A 17731-nucleotide genomic window follows, 5' to 3' on the forward strand; every position below is an offset into this window, starting at 1 on the left:
CCGCACTCTTTACGTTCATATAAGACTTTGCATAGTTTTTGTCCGTTCAAGCGCTGTCTGAAGAGGCTTTCTGTGCGCACGAGTAGTGTGTGTCACACAGACAGGAGATTCACAGATTTATCTTTTGCATCTTGTCACGCTTTAATGGTTTAAATTCATTTGCATGAATATGAGCGTGATCATATATTTTAACGCTAGCCAAAGGATGACGGGGAAAAAAGCGGATACAGCGTTAATTGCGTTAAATATTTTTAACCCGTTAAAATGAGAAAATGTATCTTGTGTGTTAACGTGTTAATTTTGACAGCACTAATTATAATAAAAAAAGGGAAACTGAAATAACCTACAACAGGGTTGCACCTGCACCTGCACATCCTCACATCTGTCTCCATGTCAGACCAGGTTCCCTTAACAACTCCTCTTAACCCCTGCCATACACACATTCACCTTGGATTAGCATAAGTCACACCTCTGAGTACATGTGAACTCATGTAAAGGAAGATACGCACAAGAAAAGAGGAATTTGTGTGAGAAGAACATGGAGAGAGGACCTGTGCACCACCCCCTCCCTCCCTCTCCCTCTCTCTCTCTCTGTGTGGCTTTGATAAATGGAAGCTGAGGAGAGGAATCATATCCTCTTCATTAGTGCTCAAACCATGGTGATAGTGAGCTGGCTGGAGGGAGGGAGGGAGTGACAGGAAGAAAAAAGAGCCAGTGTGAGGGGACATAAATGAGACATCTCCCCGCTGTGCCCTCTTCCATGCACGCGCCATGGGACAGGCTCGAATTTTGCCTCACAAACCGCCAAGAAACAATAGGGGGAAAAAAAACATGAAGAGAATGAACGAAAGAAATGAAGGTGAGGAAAGATGGGCCTGCCACCTTCACTCTCTTATTCTGTGTTGGGAGAGGCCATCCACATGGACACTATTTCCCTGAAGGCCAAAACCCCCGTCGCCTTCCTCTCTTTCTCTATCTCTCTTCCTTCCGCTTCATCCTGTCACACAGAGCGGGGCGCCATAATCCGGATCACTTCCTCAGCTCAGCTTGACTCATCTAAGAGCGCACAGATATTAATTGAAGAGATAAGCAGGATATTAGCTGGAGGAGAGTCATGAAGTCGTCGTGTTATCGCACTGCTCATATGACAATCTCACTGTTAACGCGATGCTTTATGTGAGTGCAATGTACTAGAAATACACATTTCACTGCATAATTGTAACTTTTCTTTAGCAAAGACCTGGAAAAAAACATTGGCTTATTGGCTTAAGGCCCCGATATGCTTCAAGCAATGAACTGGTGTGACGTCAAATTGTAGTTGTAAATGTAATTGAAAGAGACACGGAAACGGGTTTTTTTATGTTTAATACTGTAAAGCTGCTTGCTTTTAAACAATCTATTGTATGAAGTGACTTTACTGGAGAGTTGAATTGCAAAGCTTATGCAAACATCCACATCGCTAGGATCAGATGCTTTCTTAACTACCGCTTTCTCACCGCTGTCATTTTTCTTGTGTTTATTATGTTATTGAAAGGAAAGTGCGCAGCACATATTAACATATTCATCTACACAGCACTCTCAGCAGCCTGGATGTTCGCTAACAGTGAACCGCTGCTCACTTATTTCAAACTTCTTTTTACGCCAAAGCGAAGAACAAACAATAACTTTGCCATGAGTATATCAGGGTCTTTAAGCTCAAGCTAGTTGTTGGAACCAGTTTCTTCCAGTTTAAAAGTGGCTTTAATCGATTTGATCTACCAGGTTAACATGTTTGTCCACTGGTAATCTAGCTGATCTAAACAAACTCAGACCAGCTGGAAACCATATAAAAAAAGCTACTCCCTATTGTATACAGTCATGTGGCGCAGGATTTTGGAAAATAAATCAATAATTAAACTAAAAAAATCGAAATAAAAATAAATACAATAAATCACAGAAGTCAAAGGTACTTTCTATATAAACTAGAAACAAGTATTCTGTGATATTAACTTTTGCTGTATTCTGGTTTTATCACAAAGCTCTGCATTGCAGGATTGTGAATATTTTTGGTTCCTTAATGATCAATTGCTTGTGATTTTCCTCATTTGCGAGTCCCTTTGGATAAAAGCTTCTGCAGAATGATGAAATATAAATGTTAAATGTACAATTAGCCACATTACTGGACTACATTAACGAGAATGACATTTTTTCACATTACAGTAATGAGAATTTGAACATAAATGCCAATCTTAATAGTCCTAAAAATAAGCCTCTCTTTCGTATAATAAAATATGAGCCAGACATTTCTTTGTGAGAATCACCCATCAAAGAGATTCAAAAATGTAGTTTTGTTTGTTGTTGTTGTTGTACACCACGGTGCAATGCGTTTTCTACTGACGCTGTGGAGGTGAATGAAACGACAGCGCTCTGTTTCCTCCGGCACTTTAACACAATTTGAGTACGATGTGTTAAAGGCAGTTAACGTCACTAATGTGTTTCGCATTTCCCAAGGAGAAAAAAAAAAAAAACAACACAAGAAAGCTGAATACTAACTAACGCAAAATCCATTGAGCGGATAAGGATGGGCTCGCGTCCTCAGGCAGAAGAGGAGCGGTTAACGACATCATCTCAGCGCTGGGGTCTCAGTGCGGGCATTCTGCTAATGTAAACACTTTATCTGGCAGAAACAGCTCGGCCGCCACAGGCCCTCCTTCCTAACTTTACCAGCCAGCTGACACTCTTTCTCTCACTCCGTTTTGCTTCTTTAAAAAAAAAAAAAAGCTCACTGCTCTCTAACGCTCTTTTTCTTCTGGACCGCTGTAACAGCTCTCTTCCTTTCAAACCTGTCGAAGCGCTGTCTCTCGCTCTCGTTTAACATAACATCTTAAGCTTGCTTCTCCGCACTTGCTTAACCAGATTCTGTTTACACACTCTATCTATCATCCGATTTCACACTCCTCTGGGCTTGTTTATGTGCCTCGAGTGATGCTTGTACACAAAGACATTCTGTTTTCTCCATGGACATGGAGACATCGTGGTTTACTGGTCCTCAAGATGAACTGAGATGCTCATGGATGTCTTTAGTACGACTCATTCTCTACTAATAATTACTAACAAAAAATGCTAATGTAGTAATATCATGAAATAAATCCGTTGATTAAACTGAATTAAAAGTAAATTTGATTAAAAAGGTATTGACTCAATTCATTCTGATTTTTAAAATGGATTATTTTGGGAATGGGAATTGTTGATTCATTTGGTCACAGTCAACGGGCCGGTTTCAAATATTACATAATCTGTTTGATGATTCAGCATTTTTTTTAACATATACAGTTAGCATTCAATGCTGAAGAAGAGATGACAAACATTTCACTAAATTTAGAGCATATTGAAAACTGTTATCGGCTATCATGCTCAATGAATAAATAAAAAGTAAAAATCACTGTATTATTAAGCATTACACAAGTATTAAATAAATAAAAATATAAGTTATAATTTCTAATGTAAATATTTATTTGTTGAAATATAATTAATGCATTTAATAATGTAACATTTATTTGATATTGTTTTTACCCCATCCTAGTCTGTATTTTCAATCCCAGAAAATACAATAAAATAAATCCCAATTTAATGCATTTAATTTTTGAATTGTATTCATTTAACATTAGTTTAAAGTTATATGAAAAATATTATTATTATTGAATTGCATTTGGAAGCATTTCATTTAGTGAATTTCATGATTTACTGGAAAATCTTTGTCTTTTTTTTTTTTACCCAGTCCTGTTCTATAGTTTCAATCCCAGTCCCACACTGTTTCTTTGCAGCTTTTCAATGGGATTGTGTTCCTGTGCTGAGCACTAGGCTTCATGTGTTCTAAAGGCCCCTTTGCTGGAGCTCAGCTCATTTCAGATCCGTTCATTCATTTCCTATGACAGCTCCGCAGCAGGAGAGCCACTGGAGCGCCGGATCCGAAGGGCGCCGCAGCGTTAGATGTTGAGCATTGGGCGTTTCTCTGAGATACCATTCTCCGACAAATGGTTTGTCTTGTTCTTTTGAACCTTACACCAATCTAAACATCCTCAAACCATCTGCGGGCATGTTTAATCTTTATTAATTAAAGAGGTGTCCAGGTACAGTCACTGCAGATCAGGAACGTCTCGTGGAAGTCCGAGTGAACGAGTCGGGACGAAAAGGTCGACGGTTAAGAAGAGGAGGGGCAGCAGGGCCTTTGAAGTGCTGAGTGAGGAAGTTGTCCCCCTCTTCTCATAAAGCATGGCGGACAGATTAATGCCTAAGCTTTAGGAATACTTAAGAGTCAGCTTCAAGGGAATCAGGACAAGCCTCCGTGCTCCCAAAGCCCTGCCACGCAAATCCATTCTGCTGCTCTTTCCACAGAGCCGAGATGGAGGAGCTCAAAGTGCCAAACACTGCTGACGCTATCATGAGAGGAAATTATGAATATTTATCCAACTGGTCCTCTGGAGGTCTGGGCTATAAGTTTCAGCGATGATTACTTTCAGGGCTGTGAGGGTGCCGAGTTCGATTCTTTGATTTGTTTTAGAAGCAGATGGAAAAATGCGAGAGGGGCTGAAGGGAACCGGCGAGGCGTTTAAGCTAATGCTTGTTCGGAAAAAAACAAAGCTTATTGAGCTTTGCTGCTTATTAGGACAAAGCTTTGGCAAGACTTACAAAATAACTGCTTGTGTATCTGCAACTCGCACTGAAATTTTCAGAGAAGCTGAAGACGAAGATAAAAGACGGCAAACATACAAACGTACATGTGGGGTCCACCATGTAGTTAAAAAAAACTATTACAAACTGTAATACCTGCTTCTCAGTAACAGGGTATTGGTCCTTGAGTTCGGCCATGACAAAGCACTGGTAGTTTTGGCTGTTGGAAAGGGGCCGGTTGTAGAAGCCGGAGTACGTCTTTTCGTCGCCCAAGGTGAAGCTGTCTGGCAGGGAGAGCAGCTTTGCGGCGATGTATGGCCTCACGGTGTCCGAGTGACGTCGTCTCCTTAGCAGAGCTCCCTCAGTAGACTCCATGAGCTGAGGAAGAGATCAGAGACAGATGAATTAGTACATAAAAGCCACGGGCTCTCAGTGTTGTGTGGGAAAATAATGCTAAGTTGGTCAATGCTTTTATTTGAATTGCCTGTGAATGTAAAAGCATTCAACTTGTCAACGTCAACGGGCTTCTCTTTGTGTTCGTGATGTAAGATTGTTTTTTTTTAATGTTTTTAAAAGTCTCTTAAGGTCACCAATGCTGCATTTATTGATTAAAAACACAGTAAACAATAATATGTAGAAAACTTTTTTCAATTTGAATGTTTTAAAAATGTACTCCTGTGATGTCAAAGCTGAATTTTCAGCATCATTACTCTTCAGTCTTCAGTGTCACATGATCCTTCAGAAATTATTTTAATATGCTGATTTGCTGCTCAAGAAACATTTCTGATTATTATCAATGTTGAAAACAGTGCTGCTTCATATTTTTGAGGAAACTATTTTGTTTCAGAATTCTTAAATTAATATACATGCGCCCCGCCCACATAAAACACTCTCAAACATGACCTTGAATGCAAAATATTGTAATTAATACAGTACTCCAACTCCTCAACTTCAACAGGTTTCATTTTGTGTTTGTGATGTGAAGTCACTATCCCCTTTCACACAGCAATCCCGGTAAATTACTGTAAATTGCTGTTTACACAAGCAACGGCGTTCTGGCTTTTTGCGGGTAAGAGACCAATCACACATCAGCTCCAAAATATGTGCAAATTCTGTGATGTCAGTCATTAGTGATCTTTAAACGCTGCGCCCTTGTCTTCACCCCCCCCCCCCCCCCCCGCATGAAGAGGAGCGCTTTGGTTTCACTATCTCTTCAATTTGACCACATTTTTGACGTCTGAGTGAAAAGGATAAGCGGATGATCAAACAGAACGCATTTTTGCTCTTTAAAAAAACGAGACGTGCATAATAGTCATAGACTGTAAAAAAATATGGACGTAGTGTCCGTGATGTCACCCGCAGGTTTCCGAAGAGCAATTTTGATGCCCAAAGTGGGCGGAGCTGCCATTGCCATCTTGGTAGCGCATATTTAGTTCATTTAGTTTACCAGTAAAGACTGTATGTGTGAAAGGGGCTACTAAGTGCTACTCAACTTGTTTGGTTTCATATTGTCAAAGGCAAAACAATTTGGGCCACACAACAAACTGTGGTCTCTCTTCAATACCCACAGATGTACTGGTGAATCCGAGGGCGAGATATGCCTCGTCATATTTGCTTGTCTTTTCACCGCATTGTACTGCTGTCTACTGGAAGTGACAAAGCCAATGTTGCAAATCCATTTGTCTTTTGAGTCGGAGCGCTGGAGTATTTCAGGAATAGGAGTGATAGACAGAATCACTTATAATGGGTTTTAGGGTTTTGGTATTTGTGAATTTGAAGTAGATTCATGAAGGAGATTGCTGGTTATATCAGAAATGTACAAAAATAAATGCACAAAAAAATAACAAAGTCCAGAAATCAATTTCAGTAGTACATTGAGTTTAATTTATTGGCATAGAACTCATGTTTAATGTAATAGTTTTATCCTTACATCTACTATAATACAATAAATTGTCTCTAGAGTATTTACATTAGTAAATACATATGTAAAATCCAGCACCATATCACCCCTTATTTAACACAAACGACTGAATTGCTAATCAACTAGAGATGTTTGTTTTGAATTAGGTACATCCGTGCCGCGAGATGTTTCAAAAAGTGGTGGGGGCAATATCGACCCTGGCAAAAAGTGATGGAGACATGTCCCACCCATCCAACCCGCAAATTACGCATATGCTGACTGTACACTGAATATATTTATACAATGAAAAATATCATAAATGTGTATAAGTATTTACTTATTTATTTGATAAACTTTTATTAGACTACAGTAAGACATTCAAACCTGAAGAGAAACAAAAATGTGCTAATTATTTGCTATAATCGTAATTATTTGATAAAAAAAATGCAGCCTTTGTGAGCATAAGAGACTTTCAAAAACATTACACTTTTAAATAGTAGTGTATAAAATATTTCTTACATTTGAAAATGTAAGAAAATATTGTATTAATTTTCAAAACACATGATGTTGATTAAAAAAAATTCCCTGCTATTTCCAGGTTTCTAATGACTCATGAACACAGTTAAAAACAACAAAACAGTAATAACTCACCTCATCCAGCTCCATCTCATCAGGATTAATCCACTTACGAGATGATGTAGGAGACCCGGGCACGACCACAATGTAGTAACACCTATGCAGAAAAACAACACTGTTAGCATGTGCACCTTTACTACTCTCAACTACACTACAGCAGCTTGAACAAGGGCCACCATTTACACCAGAAAAGCTTTGAACTGACCCATTCCAGGTGTGTGAATGCATAGAAAAACTGATGATTTGCTTTCTGAGTAATAACTTCAGTTAATCATCAACACTACTGGTTTTTAATAATCAGCTCCGTCTTTTAGAGCGTGAGGGGATGAAGCGCTCACGAACGAGCATATGGGAGAGTGGCACACGGCGGCTCATAATAAGACTGGAGCCGAGGCTTTAATTTGGCCGGTCTCTGATACGAGAGGCATTTTCAAAATCAGCTCCAAGAAAAACTCTCTCTGTGCTTCAGAGCTCCGGCATTTCCCGGAGAACGAAGAGCTGTGTCTGACACGAAATCCCACATCAATCAGCTCTACTCCAAATGCCAATCTTCTCCAAGACTTTCTCATCCTCAACACTCTGGTAATCTTTTTACCAATCAAAAAAGGGACTCCGGAGCACAGGCCTGTTCTCCTCCAGGGATTGGCAACAAGGTACAGAGTTTTTTTTTTTTGACCACACTGCACCAGCTCTGACTTTGTCAACGGCCAAAAAAGTCAGAGAAAAAAAAAAATATCTCCCGGTTTTGCGGTTCAGTAGCAAATTAGTTTAATTTCTTATCAGGGAACATAATTGGCTGTGGAAAAGCTTGACTCCGAAACGGCATGTTCCTCTCAAAGGACAAAAACAATCCACTTTTCTTCCATTACCTCCTCATTCATGAAAAATTAAGTGTTGAAAATGACATATAAACATTAGAGGCCTTTCTCATGCATAAATTATGACGACACATTTAAGGGCCTCCACCCATAAGCAGGAGCTCCTGTGAAGAGCACTCAGCCGTAATGATGGGCTCTCTGTGGCAAGAACATCAGAAACAGAGCAGCGTGTCTGCTTTCTACGAGCAGGATGTGCTCATATCCTCCATCATGACAGGCTGCACTCTAAGTGATCTCAAACCAAGACTTTCAGAAATATCTTCCTCTCAGCTAAGAGAGAAAACAGCCTATCTGTCGGCACATTCACCGCTATTGATTTCTACGCATTCCATCATGACTTATCCCTCAGCACACAGCTCAGATGAGAATGAAGCGGAAACATGCCAATGTCACTTGAGTCTGACAAGGACCTTCTGGTAGTTTGAAAAAAAAAGAAGCAGTCTCTTTTCAGGAGAAGGTCAAATGTAAAGCTGAATACAGTAGGATGACGTTGCTTTGGGTTGAAACGCATCTGGAATCTGCAGCGTTGGCAGGAAGGCTGTTTGCTGAGGTGGGGAGATTCAGTCTGAGCGTTCAGTTGGGGGGGGGGGGGGGGGGGGGGTAATTGCATGGTAATGGTGTGTGAGCTACATTGCAGAACGGAAAGCATGGCGTCATTGACCTGAATGAGGCTGGAGGCATATCTGTACTGATGAGATTTAAATAAGAGGGGAAGGAGTACATTTACATGCACAGCAATAGAATGAGTACTATATAAAATCAACTTAAAAAAAAAAAAAACTGATTTGACTTTATATACATACAGTATTCAAAACCTTCCTCAATTGCCCACTTATAAGTATGACATTTGTTATACATATACATATATATATATAGGCATGCTTTATTAAAGTTCACCTAAAAAATGAAAATGATCCCATAATTTACTCTCAAGCCAACATAATCAGAGTTATATTAACATAATCAACATAATCGGAGTTATATTAAATAATATCCTGGCTCTTCCCAGCTTTGTTATGACCTCTGACCCAACATATGATGTAATAAGCTTAGGTGAGAAGCGCAGAGGATGGAGCAAAACAAAACGCTGGTCACGAATTAGAAGTCTAAAATGAAAAGTTTTAAAGAAAAATGCTGGAGAATTCCGATATAAGAGGAGCAACGTCCTACGTCGGGTCAGAGGTCACCCCTTCCTCAGAGGTCACCCCTTCCGCCAGAACTGGGCTCTCTTGTGAACGCGCGCGTAGGACCGTTGCCGGGAGCAGGTGATTATAATCTCTAAAGTTTTAAATAGGGACATTTTTCTTACAAAAAAGCCACTGGAACTCCTTTTGGAACTTCAAAAACTCGGAGACTATTCAATGCCATTACAAAGGTGAGATGAGCCAGGATATTATTTAATTTAACATCGATTGTGTTCGGCTGATAGAAGAAAGTCATATATATATTTATTTATTTATACAGTTTTTGTTTCTAATCATTAATATTTTTTTCCATCTTATTATCTCCTCCACTAAAAGGACATCCCATTTTGTTTGTCAGATTACTAGAGTACTAACTTGACAGGAGCTGTGGTGGGCACTTTGGGCAGGTTGATGTTGAGCTTTCCATCATTGGTCTGTTCTCCTGTGTACAGGACAGGTTTACTTTTGAACAGGTCGGGTGCAGTTCGAATGGAAACCTGTTGCTGCAGACCACCAGCACTGTTCCCTCTGCTCATCAGCACAAAGGAGTAATCCGTGTCTGGCTGCAGTCGCGTGATCAGCTTCCTCTTCAGGTTGCCTTGGACTTCCACACTCTGCTGGTTATAGAGGATCTACAGGAGGGAGAGGTTCAATTTCACTCAGTTGCACGGCTCATTAAATCTAATTTTTCATTCAGTTTCATTTAAACAAAGAACTTGATTGCATAAACAGACTTTATCCCCATGCCGTCACTTCTAGCGTTGGAAACAGTGTGCTGATTTCTGGGCTTGGCCCATCAGGATATTACTGTAATGGTTTTATACCAGTGGCTGGCATGCAGAGACGCCACACAGACAACTGTCAAGTCCACTGTAGGCCAGAGACCGTTCAGACAGACTTTCCACAGCATTTCAGCGTACTGACCAACAGTGTGACTTGCAATTTTACAAAACCACATGTGAATTTACAGAATGAGCACTTAAATCTAATAGGTAAAATTACATTTACATCTGTTGCAGCGTAACCATTCTGTGCACGAATTAGACCATTATACAGTAGACTCCCAAGTGCGAGACTATAAAAACAGGCATATAAATAAATGCTTGTGAATTATATCTCTTAATATGAGGAACGTTTGTGTGTGCACGTCAATGGGGTCTTACCTTAAAAGGCACTTGGGATTTATAATTTTCTGGTACTTCCCAGGTGAGAAGGACAGAAGTTTTCATCACAGCTTTGACACCAAAACTTGTGGCAAATGCTATTGGGGAGAAAACAGGGATTTTGTAAACATTATTCAAAAACCTCAAGGTTTGCAATGCATTATGTATAAGGTAACATTTAAAAACAAAACACAGCTTCTGAAATGGGCAAAAAAGGACTGTTTACTAATCTCTTGTTGTGTGAAATTACTGACACTGCAATAAAAGTACTTACAGTATTGTGCATCCATTTTTTAATAAATAAACAAATAAAGCCCCTGTCTGAATATTCCCAGTAAAAGCTTTTCTGTAAACTATAAAATCATATTTGTTGAGAACAATACAAAGAAATTGTGACTCTATACTTTCCCCAGCTACAGAAAGCGTAAAGGGGTTAACGGATGCCCCTTTTCCACAAGTTGGTATGATTCTATAGGGTCTACATGTAAAGTTTGTAACATTCTTTGGTTAAAATTCCTCAATGGATGTGTAAAACAAAACCCTTTTACCTCCGCAAAAACAGCTCTGTTCACAGCGACCCGTTTCGGTGCATGTCTCTTTAAATGATAATGAGCAACTGCTCACCCCACCCCTCTCTTCCCGTTGGACGTGTCGACACAAGACACGTAAAGTGCTGCCATGGCAACCTGCTTTGGCGGACAGTATACAAATGGCTGAGGGTGGAAATATGCTAATACGGGACAGTCCGTCAGTGGTCGTGGGTGGAGCATGAGCAATATGACATCATATTGCTCAGAAAATCCAAACGGCTTGATTATTGAGAGTGTTTAGGCTTTTTGAGGATTTTTTTCATTGTATGGTCGTTGTGTCCACACACTGCAAAGACACATTTATATGCAGACACCATACAAAAGTGAATTTTGCATCCGATGACCCCAATAAACTCCTAATAACTGAGATGCTAATCTGCTCAGTGTTATTTAAAGTCTATTATAGTATTTATTAATATTTTGAATTGGCTTTTGTTTTGTTCGAGTTGTACAGCTTTCAGTTCAACTTGAACGTTCGCATAAAGTAAAATACGAAGTGAGGATTTCTCCACTTGGCTTAAAACAGACCACCCAATGTGAAGATAATAGTATTTTTTTCATAAAACTGCACATTTATCATGGTCTTATCATGACAAAATGCCCATGTTGTTTCTAGCGTGTGTTATTGCGGCACAAATAATTTGTTGGTTATCTTCTGATTTCTCTGTGACCAGTGGACCAGTTCAAAATGTGTTAAGACAGAAACAAACATGGCCAGGTGTTGTTTTCTGGACACAATCTTTCTTGGAACATGAATAGGTGTGTGTGGTATCATGTGCACCTGTATCATTAAATATACTGTATAGGGTGCATTATAATTATGTTACGGTGCATTGTAATTATTCAAGGCCTGACACAGTGATAAATTACGCAGAGGAATAAAAGGATTTCTGTATCTGTTTAAGCGATTTAACGTAAGCCATGGAGTGTAAACACCAACCAGGTGATGTAGACATGGTCCTGCTCTGGATACTGGGGCTTAAGGGACCCCCTCCCTTGCTGGTGAAGGCTTGCACACGAATATCATAGGTGGTGTCTGACCGAAGCCCCTGGATGGTCATCTGGGTTTCGGTGGTGCGGTTGGTGCTGTCCAGTTTGATGTTGATGTCGCGGTACACCACTAAATAGTGAGTGATCCGGCCGTTGCGCTCAGACAGGAAGGGCGGTTCCCAGGACAGGCGGGTGGTGGAGGTTGTCAAGCCCACGACGCACAGGTTTTGGGGAAACCCGCTGGGCACGTCCTCCGGAGTGCTGATCTCTTTTACGTACTCCTCTCCGGCTCCTGCCCGGTTCCTGGCGCTCAGGTGGAAGCTGTAGGTGGCGCCCTTGTGCAGGTCTGTGGCGGTGTGGTGGTCGTCGGTGCGTGCGAACTCACGGACTTCATAGTTCTCTTCCTCCAGATGCTTGTACCGCAGTCGGTAGCCGATCAGCTCGCCCACCATGTCCTTAGGAGGCTGCCACTGGATGAGAGCCGTGTTGCCGACGGTGGTGCTGATGATCATGGTGGGTTTACCAGGCACTGAGGGGGGAAGAGAGAGTGCAGGGACATTTTTAAATTACAGACAATATCCTTCTGAACTTTTTAAATGTCTAAAACACTCCTCTTATTCTGGCATAACAGACTACTTGTATTTGTCTTTAAATAAAAAAAATATATAAATACACGTTTGTGGTCAGTAATATTTTTTTTAATGAATTCATTGTATTCAGGAAAGATGCATTAAATCTATTTAAAAAAAAGACACTAAAAACATTTATAATGTTACAAAAGGTTTTTCTTTCAAATAAAAATATAGAAAATCAAAGAATTCCCTATCCCGGTTATCCACTAAAATATTAAGCAGCACAACTATTTTCAACATTAATAATAATAATAAATGTTTCTAGAGCACAAAATGATTATAATGATTTCTGAAGGATCATGTGACACTAAAGACTGGAATGATGATGCTGAAAATTCAGCTTTGCCATCACAGGAATAAATAGCATTTTAAAATATACTTCAATACAAAAGATTTATTTTAAATTGTAACACTATTTCACAATATTACTGTTTTTACTGTATTTTTGATCAAATAAATGCAGCCTTGGTGAGCAGAAGAGACTTCTTTCAAAATTCATATCAACCCCAAATTTATATAACTAAAATTAGTTGTAAATGCCTTTTCATATTGACCATAATTCTATAATATTTGTAATTTTTAATAATAATAGTAAATATATATATATATATATATTTCCATCTATTTAAATCCTTAAGAAATGTCTTGCAAAAGCTGCTTTTGATTAAATTCTACATTCTACAGTATAATGAATTGTCACTGAAAACCTCCACAGACACATTCAGGATTTAAAGTCAATATGAAACCTCTAATGTGATTTACTCTGAAATATAAGAGGACATTCAGTGGAATATAGCAGCTGGTGACATCCGTAGAGAAGAAAATAAGCTATTATATTTAAAAGAAAATATTTTTTGGAACAATGTGCACCAATGAATCATGCAGAACAAGACCAGAAGCATGCATTAGGAAAGTAACCAGGGTGGATTTTGAGTGTGAAGAGTTTCTACCTGCTCCGGTGGTGGTGATGACTTTGGCTTTACTGCGCGCCCCATCGCCCTTGGTTGTGTACGCTGCCACGGTAACAGAGTAAGAGGTCTCGGAGAGAAGTCCAGTGATCACAGCCTCCTGTTAAACGGAAACAGCATGATGCCTAAGATGCCAAGACAGCTTTATCTAGAGACGCCCTCATGCCATCCCCACTGGCAGACACTGATCATAAACCCTCCAATAAACCACACACACCCCAATGCTTAACCATTTACAACCTCCCTTTTAAAACCATCGGACACATCTTTAATTTCATATTGCACATTCAAACAATAACTCCAAAAGGCTTAGAAAAGCTTTTTCTATGAGAAGCTCTTCCAAGCCACAAAGAGAAGAACCAAAGCAGCTCAACCATGGGTGTCAGTCTTCTTGCTTTACACCAGTGACACAAAGTTTTTTACGAGGACACTTAGCAAATCATTTTTTTTTTCAACTGTCTGTAATTTGGCAGATATTTGAATGATTTCCCCACCCTATTTTTTAAAATAGGGTTTCAAGGTTCCTCCTAAAAAGTCAAAATAAGTTCACAAATTAGCCTAACTGGTGTACACAACTGGAACACTGACACATCTGGTTGACATCAACCTGTGTGAGCATTTGAACAAACTCACGAACCAAAGGAAGAAACAGAGAACGTCAAACACAGCACACGCAAGCAACTGTAGGAACACATGCACACACACACACACACACACACACACACAAAGACTTGATTAGGGTTAAAACACAATATTTTATATATAAACGCTGTATTCTGCTGCCAGTATTTGGCGCTGTGACTTTGTAGAAAGAAGCACTACGCGCCTGTAGACTAAACACGTAATGCGCATGTGCATGATGTCACCGTTTACACAAACGCACGTTTTTGTAATTTGCACGGCGACAACAACAGTATTGTTTTCAAAAACTTGAAGCGGTTTTCAAAAGTTTGCATTTTCAGGTCCCCAAAACTTTTTTACAATTTTTAACTATAAACTATAAATGTCATGTAAACGGCATATAGCTAATTCTCATGAAACTCACAAACTGTGTATCATTAAAGCTTTGATATTCAACATGAATTAGCTATATGAATAGAAAACTAATTTTACTGAAGAAACGTTTAATGAGGAATAATGTCTGTAAAGTCTACAGTAACTCAGGTAATCTCTTCTTAGTGTACTTGCAGGGTTACTTGTGCTGAAAATCCTCACACACACGCGCACGCGGAAACACACACACACACACACACACACACACACACACACACACACACACACACACACACACACACACACACACACACACACACACACACACACACACACACACACACACACACACACACACACACACACACACACACACACACACACACACACACACACACACACACACACACACACAAAAACCCAAACTCACACAATAATTAATGAGTACAGGTTCGACCACACTTAAATACACACATGGAAATAAACCAAGGTCATAACACAGCATATGTTCACCCGCCACACACACACACACACACACACACACAAATACCAGACTCCTATATTACAAACGGCATTTAAAAGCTTCTCATTAGCATTTTTAGCAAGACTTGGCTGAGTTTCTTCTTTAATTAAGATTTTAATTATATTAATACTTATACCAATAAGTTCCCACTGTTTCACAATTTTCTTTTTTTAAACGTAGGATTGGTTTGGTTTCCGCTCCCACAGAAGCCCTAAAGAAGGGGAACATGGGATAAAATGTAAATGATTGGATAAATTTAAATGACCTTTTTAAGTTTGAGCGTTTATTCATTACTTTAATCACACAAAATTACTTTTTATAGGCGAAGCAATTGCATTTTCGTCTCTCATTTTCTCCATCATAAATAGTGCTCTTTTATCAATTTCTCGAGCAAAGGGAACAGCTCGCACTCACAGAGAACAGAAGTTTAACTAAGTAGGAAACATTGGCATGCAGTGGTGTTCTGAAATGAGGAGGCAAAGTCCCCACAGTTTTTTTTTTTACTTCTTTTTTTTGTTCGTTAATAAATCAAATGTAGATTCATGTCCCAGTTACACTTAATGCTCTCACATTTTCCTGGTTAAACATTACATCAAAAAGAAAAAAAAAAAGGGGAAAAAGAGAGAAACCAAACACAATTTTCTTTTGTATTTTTACACTATGTAATTAATGTTATATTTATTAAAACCGAATATAAACCTCATCAAGTTAAGTTTATTTAAGCATTTTTACAGTTATTCCAAAATAATAACGGAAGGCAGTAACAATTTAAACAATATATTTAATTTGTAAACTGATGCTGAGCTGTTCTTTTTTTACAAAAAAGGTGGCATTAATCGCACAAACCAATCTTATTTTTTTTTACAGTGTAGAAAAATATGTAGATCTCTCTCTCTCTCTTTATATGATTTCTTAGGGATCATGTGAACCTGAAGACTGGAGTAATGGCTGTTGAAAATATATTGACATAGAACAGAATATTAAGTTAAATTAATAATATTTCTGAATATTACTGTGCATTTTTGATCAAAGAAAGTGAACATGAGATTTTTAAAAAACATAAAATCTTACAGACCCCAATTTTTGTAAAGGAAGTCTGTTATTTATATGATTTATAATATAGTTGACATCGTTTTTCTAATATATAACAACTCTGATATCTGTTTAAAATATATTTCGAATTTGTTTCTATTTAATTACAATTTCTATACAATGACAATTATTCGTCATCCAAACAATATTTAATAACTTACTAGTTATGTGAAGTTAAATTTGATTCTTTTGAGGTTCTCTTAATAGAACAAGATGAGATTAATGGAAAGCCATCTTAATAGGTGTGTTTCTCCTCTATACATTGAGCACACAGTCACACTACATTAGTGAGCTAGCAGCTGACGCCAACCTTCAAAATGGCTGATTGCTAGAATAAATAACACAGAGGTGCACAGATGTCACTCGCTGACACCAGCGAGTCTCTGTGCTGTCAAGCGATAATCAATGTCATCTGTGAGAAGAGCAGCACAGTTCCATTATGTGTTGGTGGTACCTCTGAATAGAGTCTGAGGTGAAAGAAATTAATAGAGTTTCTCACCTTTGATGAAAAGAGAGGATCTAAAAATGGCTTAAATTAAAATTTAAGAGAGGTTTGTTAATACAGATGTTGGGTGTTTTTTGTTTTTTAGATATGGGTGTGACACAAAGGGCCCAAATTTAACAATCTAAGCTCATGGTCTAAAGCAGAGGGCGCAAGTGCAGTTAGGGTGTGTCCAAACCCCACTTTTACTAGCTTAACCACAGGACAAATGGTCGGCGCATGGTCTAAAAGGGATCAGAGTCTCCAATCAGAGTCTCATCTCCCATTCCCTTTAAATGCCAGTTGGGGCCATGGCGGATTCGCTAATTACATGACGGAATTTGATAGTGGAAAGACCGAACACGTCTCCAGAGCGCAAACGGATCTTCTCGTGCGCGAGGTTAAACCTCACACTCACGCGCGTTTTGGACCCGCCTATAGGCGCACAATCACATTATTATTGGCTCTTTAAATGACAAAAAAAATACTGCGCCATTGACTTTAGACCAGGTTTCAGTTGGTCAATGGCGCAGTCTATTTAAGTTGCCTCAAAATAAAAACGTGCCAACAATGCGCCTGAACACACATCGTTTTCAGTCCAGCACGCCTATGGCTGTACAAATGCATTAGCTATTTAAACAATGTGGCGCAGGACGTGAAAATGATAACTCCGTCAGGCTGAAACTAGCAAAAACCACTCGTGTCGCGCCTGCCAATGCATTGCGCCGGGTGTATGATAGGGCCGTAAGTCTCAAGTTTGCGTATGGTGTTTAAAAGCAGAATAAAATATATGCGTGACGATTGATTCGTGGCATTTACTTGATCTCACATGTTGTTGTTATTAAGAATAAATTATTCATTTAAAAAAAAAAACTTTCAAACATATTCTTTTTTTTTACCAAAGTCAATTTTTCAAGGGCATGTTAGCACATAACCACAGCCAACATTGGAGATACAATAAATGTGTTGGCCAACCTCGACTTGTACACAAATACACACACACACCTAACTGTGACTGCTCGAGGTCAACAGGTCAGGTGTAAATCCTTGT

The 17731-nt window shown here is 39.1% G+C and overlaps 1 protein-coding gene across 2 annotated transcripts in view; it reads right to left on the reverse strand.

The window, feature by feature from the left end:
* Positions 1-17731, reverse strand: part of ptprfb (protein tyrosine phosphatase receptor type Fb) — a 129058-nt gene that overhangs the window by 26545 nt on the left and 84782 nt on the right. For both annotated transcript variants that reach the window (XM_079611809.1, XM_079611808.1), the window contains 6 exons: positions 13574-13691; positions 11942-12520; positions 10412-10509; positions 9624-9880; positions 7202-7283; positions 4807-5028 (listed from right to left, as the gene is read on the reverse strand). In XM_079611809.1, coding sequence (XP_079467935.1) covers positions 4807-5028; positions 7202-7283; positions 9624-9880; positions 10412-10509; positions 11942-12520; positions 13574-13691 — 1356 coding nt within the window. The remainder of the gene's footprint in view (positions 1-4806; positions 5029-7201; positions 7284-9623; positions 9881-10411; positions 10510-11941; positions 12521-13573; positions 13692-17731) is intronic.

The sequence above is a fragment of the Phoxinus phoxinus genome (genome assembly GCF_949152265.1).
Source record: "Phoxinus phoxinus genome assembly, chromosome: 5".
NCBI classification, from domain to species: Eukaryota; Metazoa; Chordata; class Actinopteri; order Cypriniformes; family Leuciscidae; genus Phoxinus; species Phoxinus phoxinus.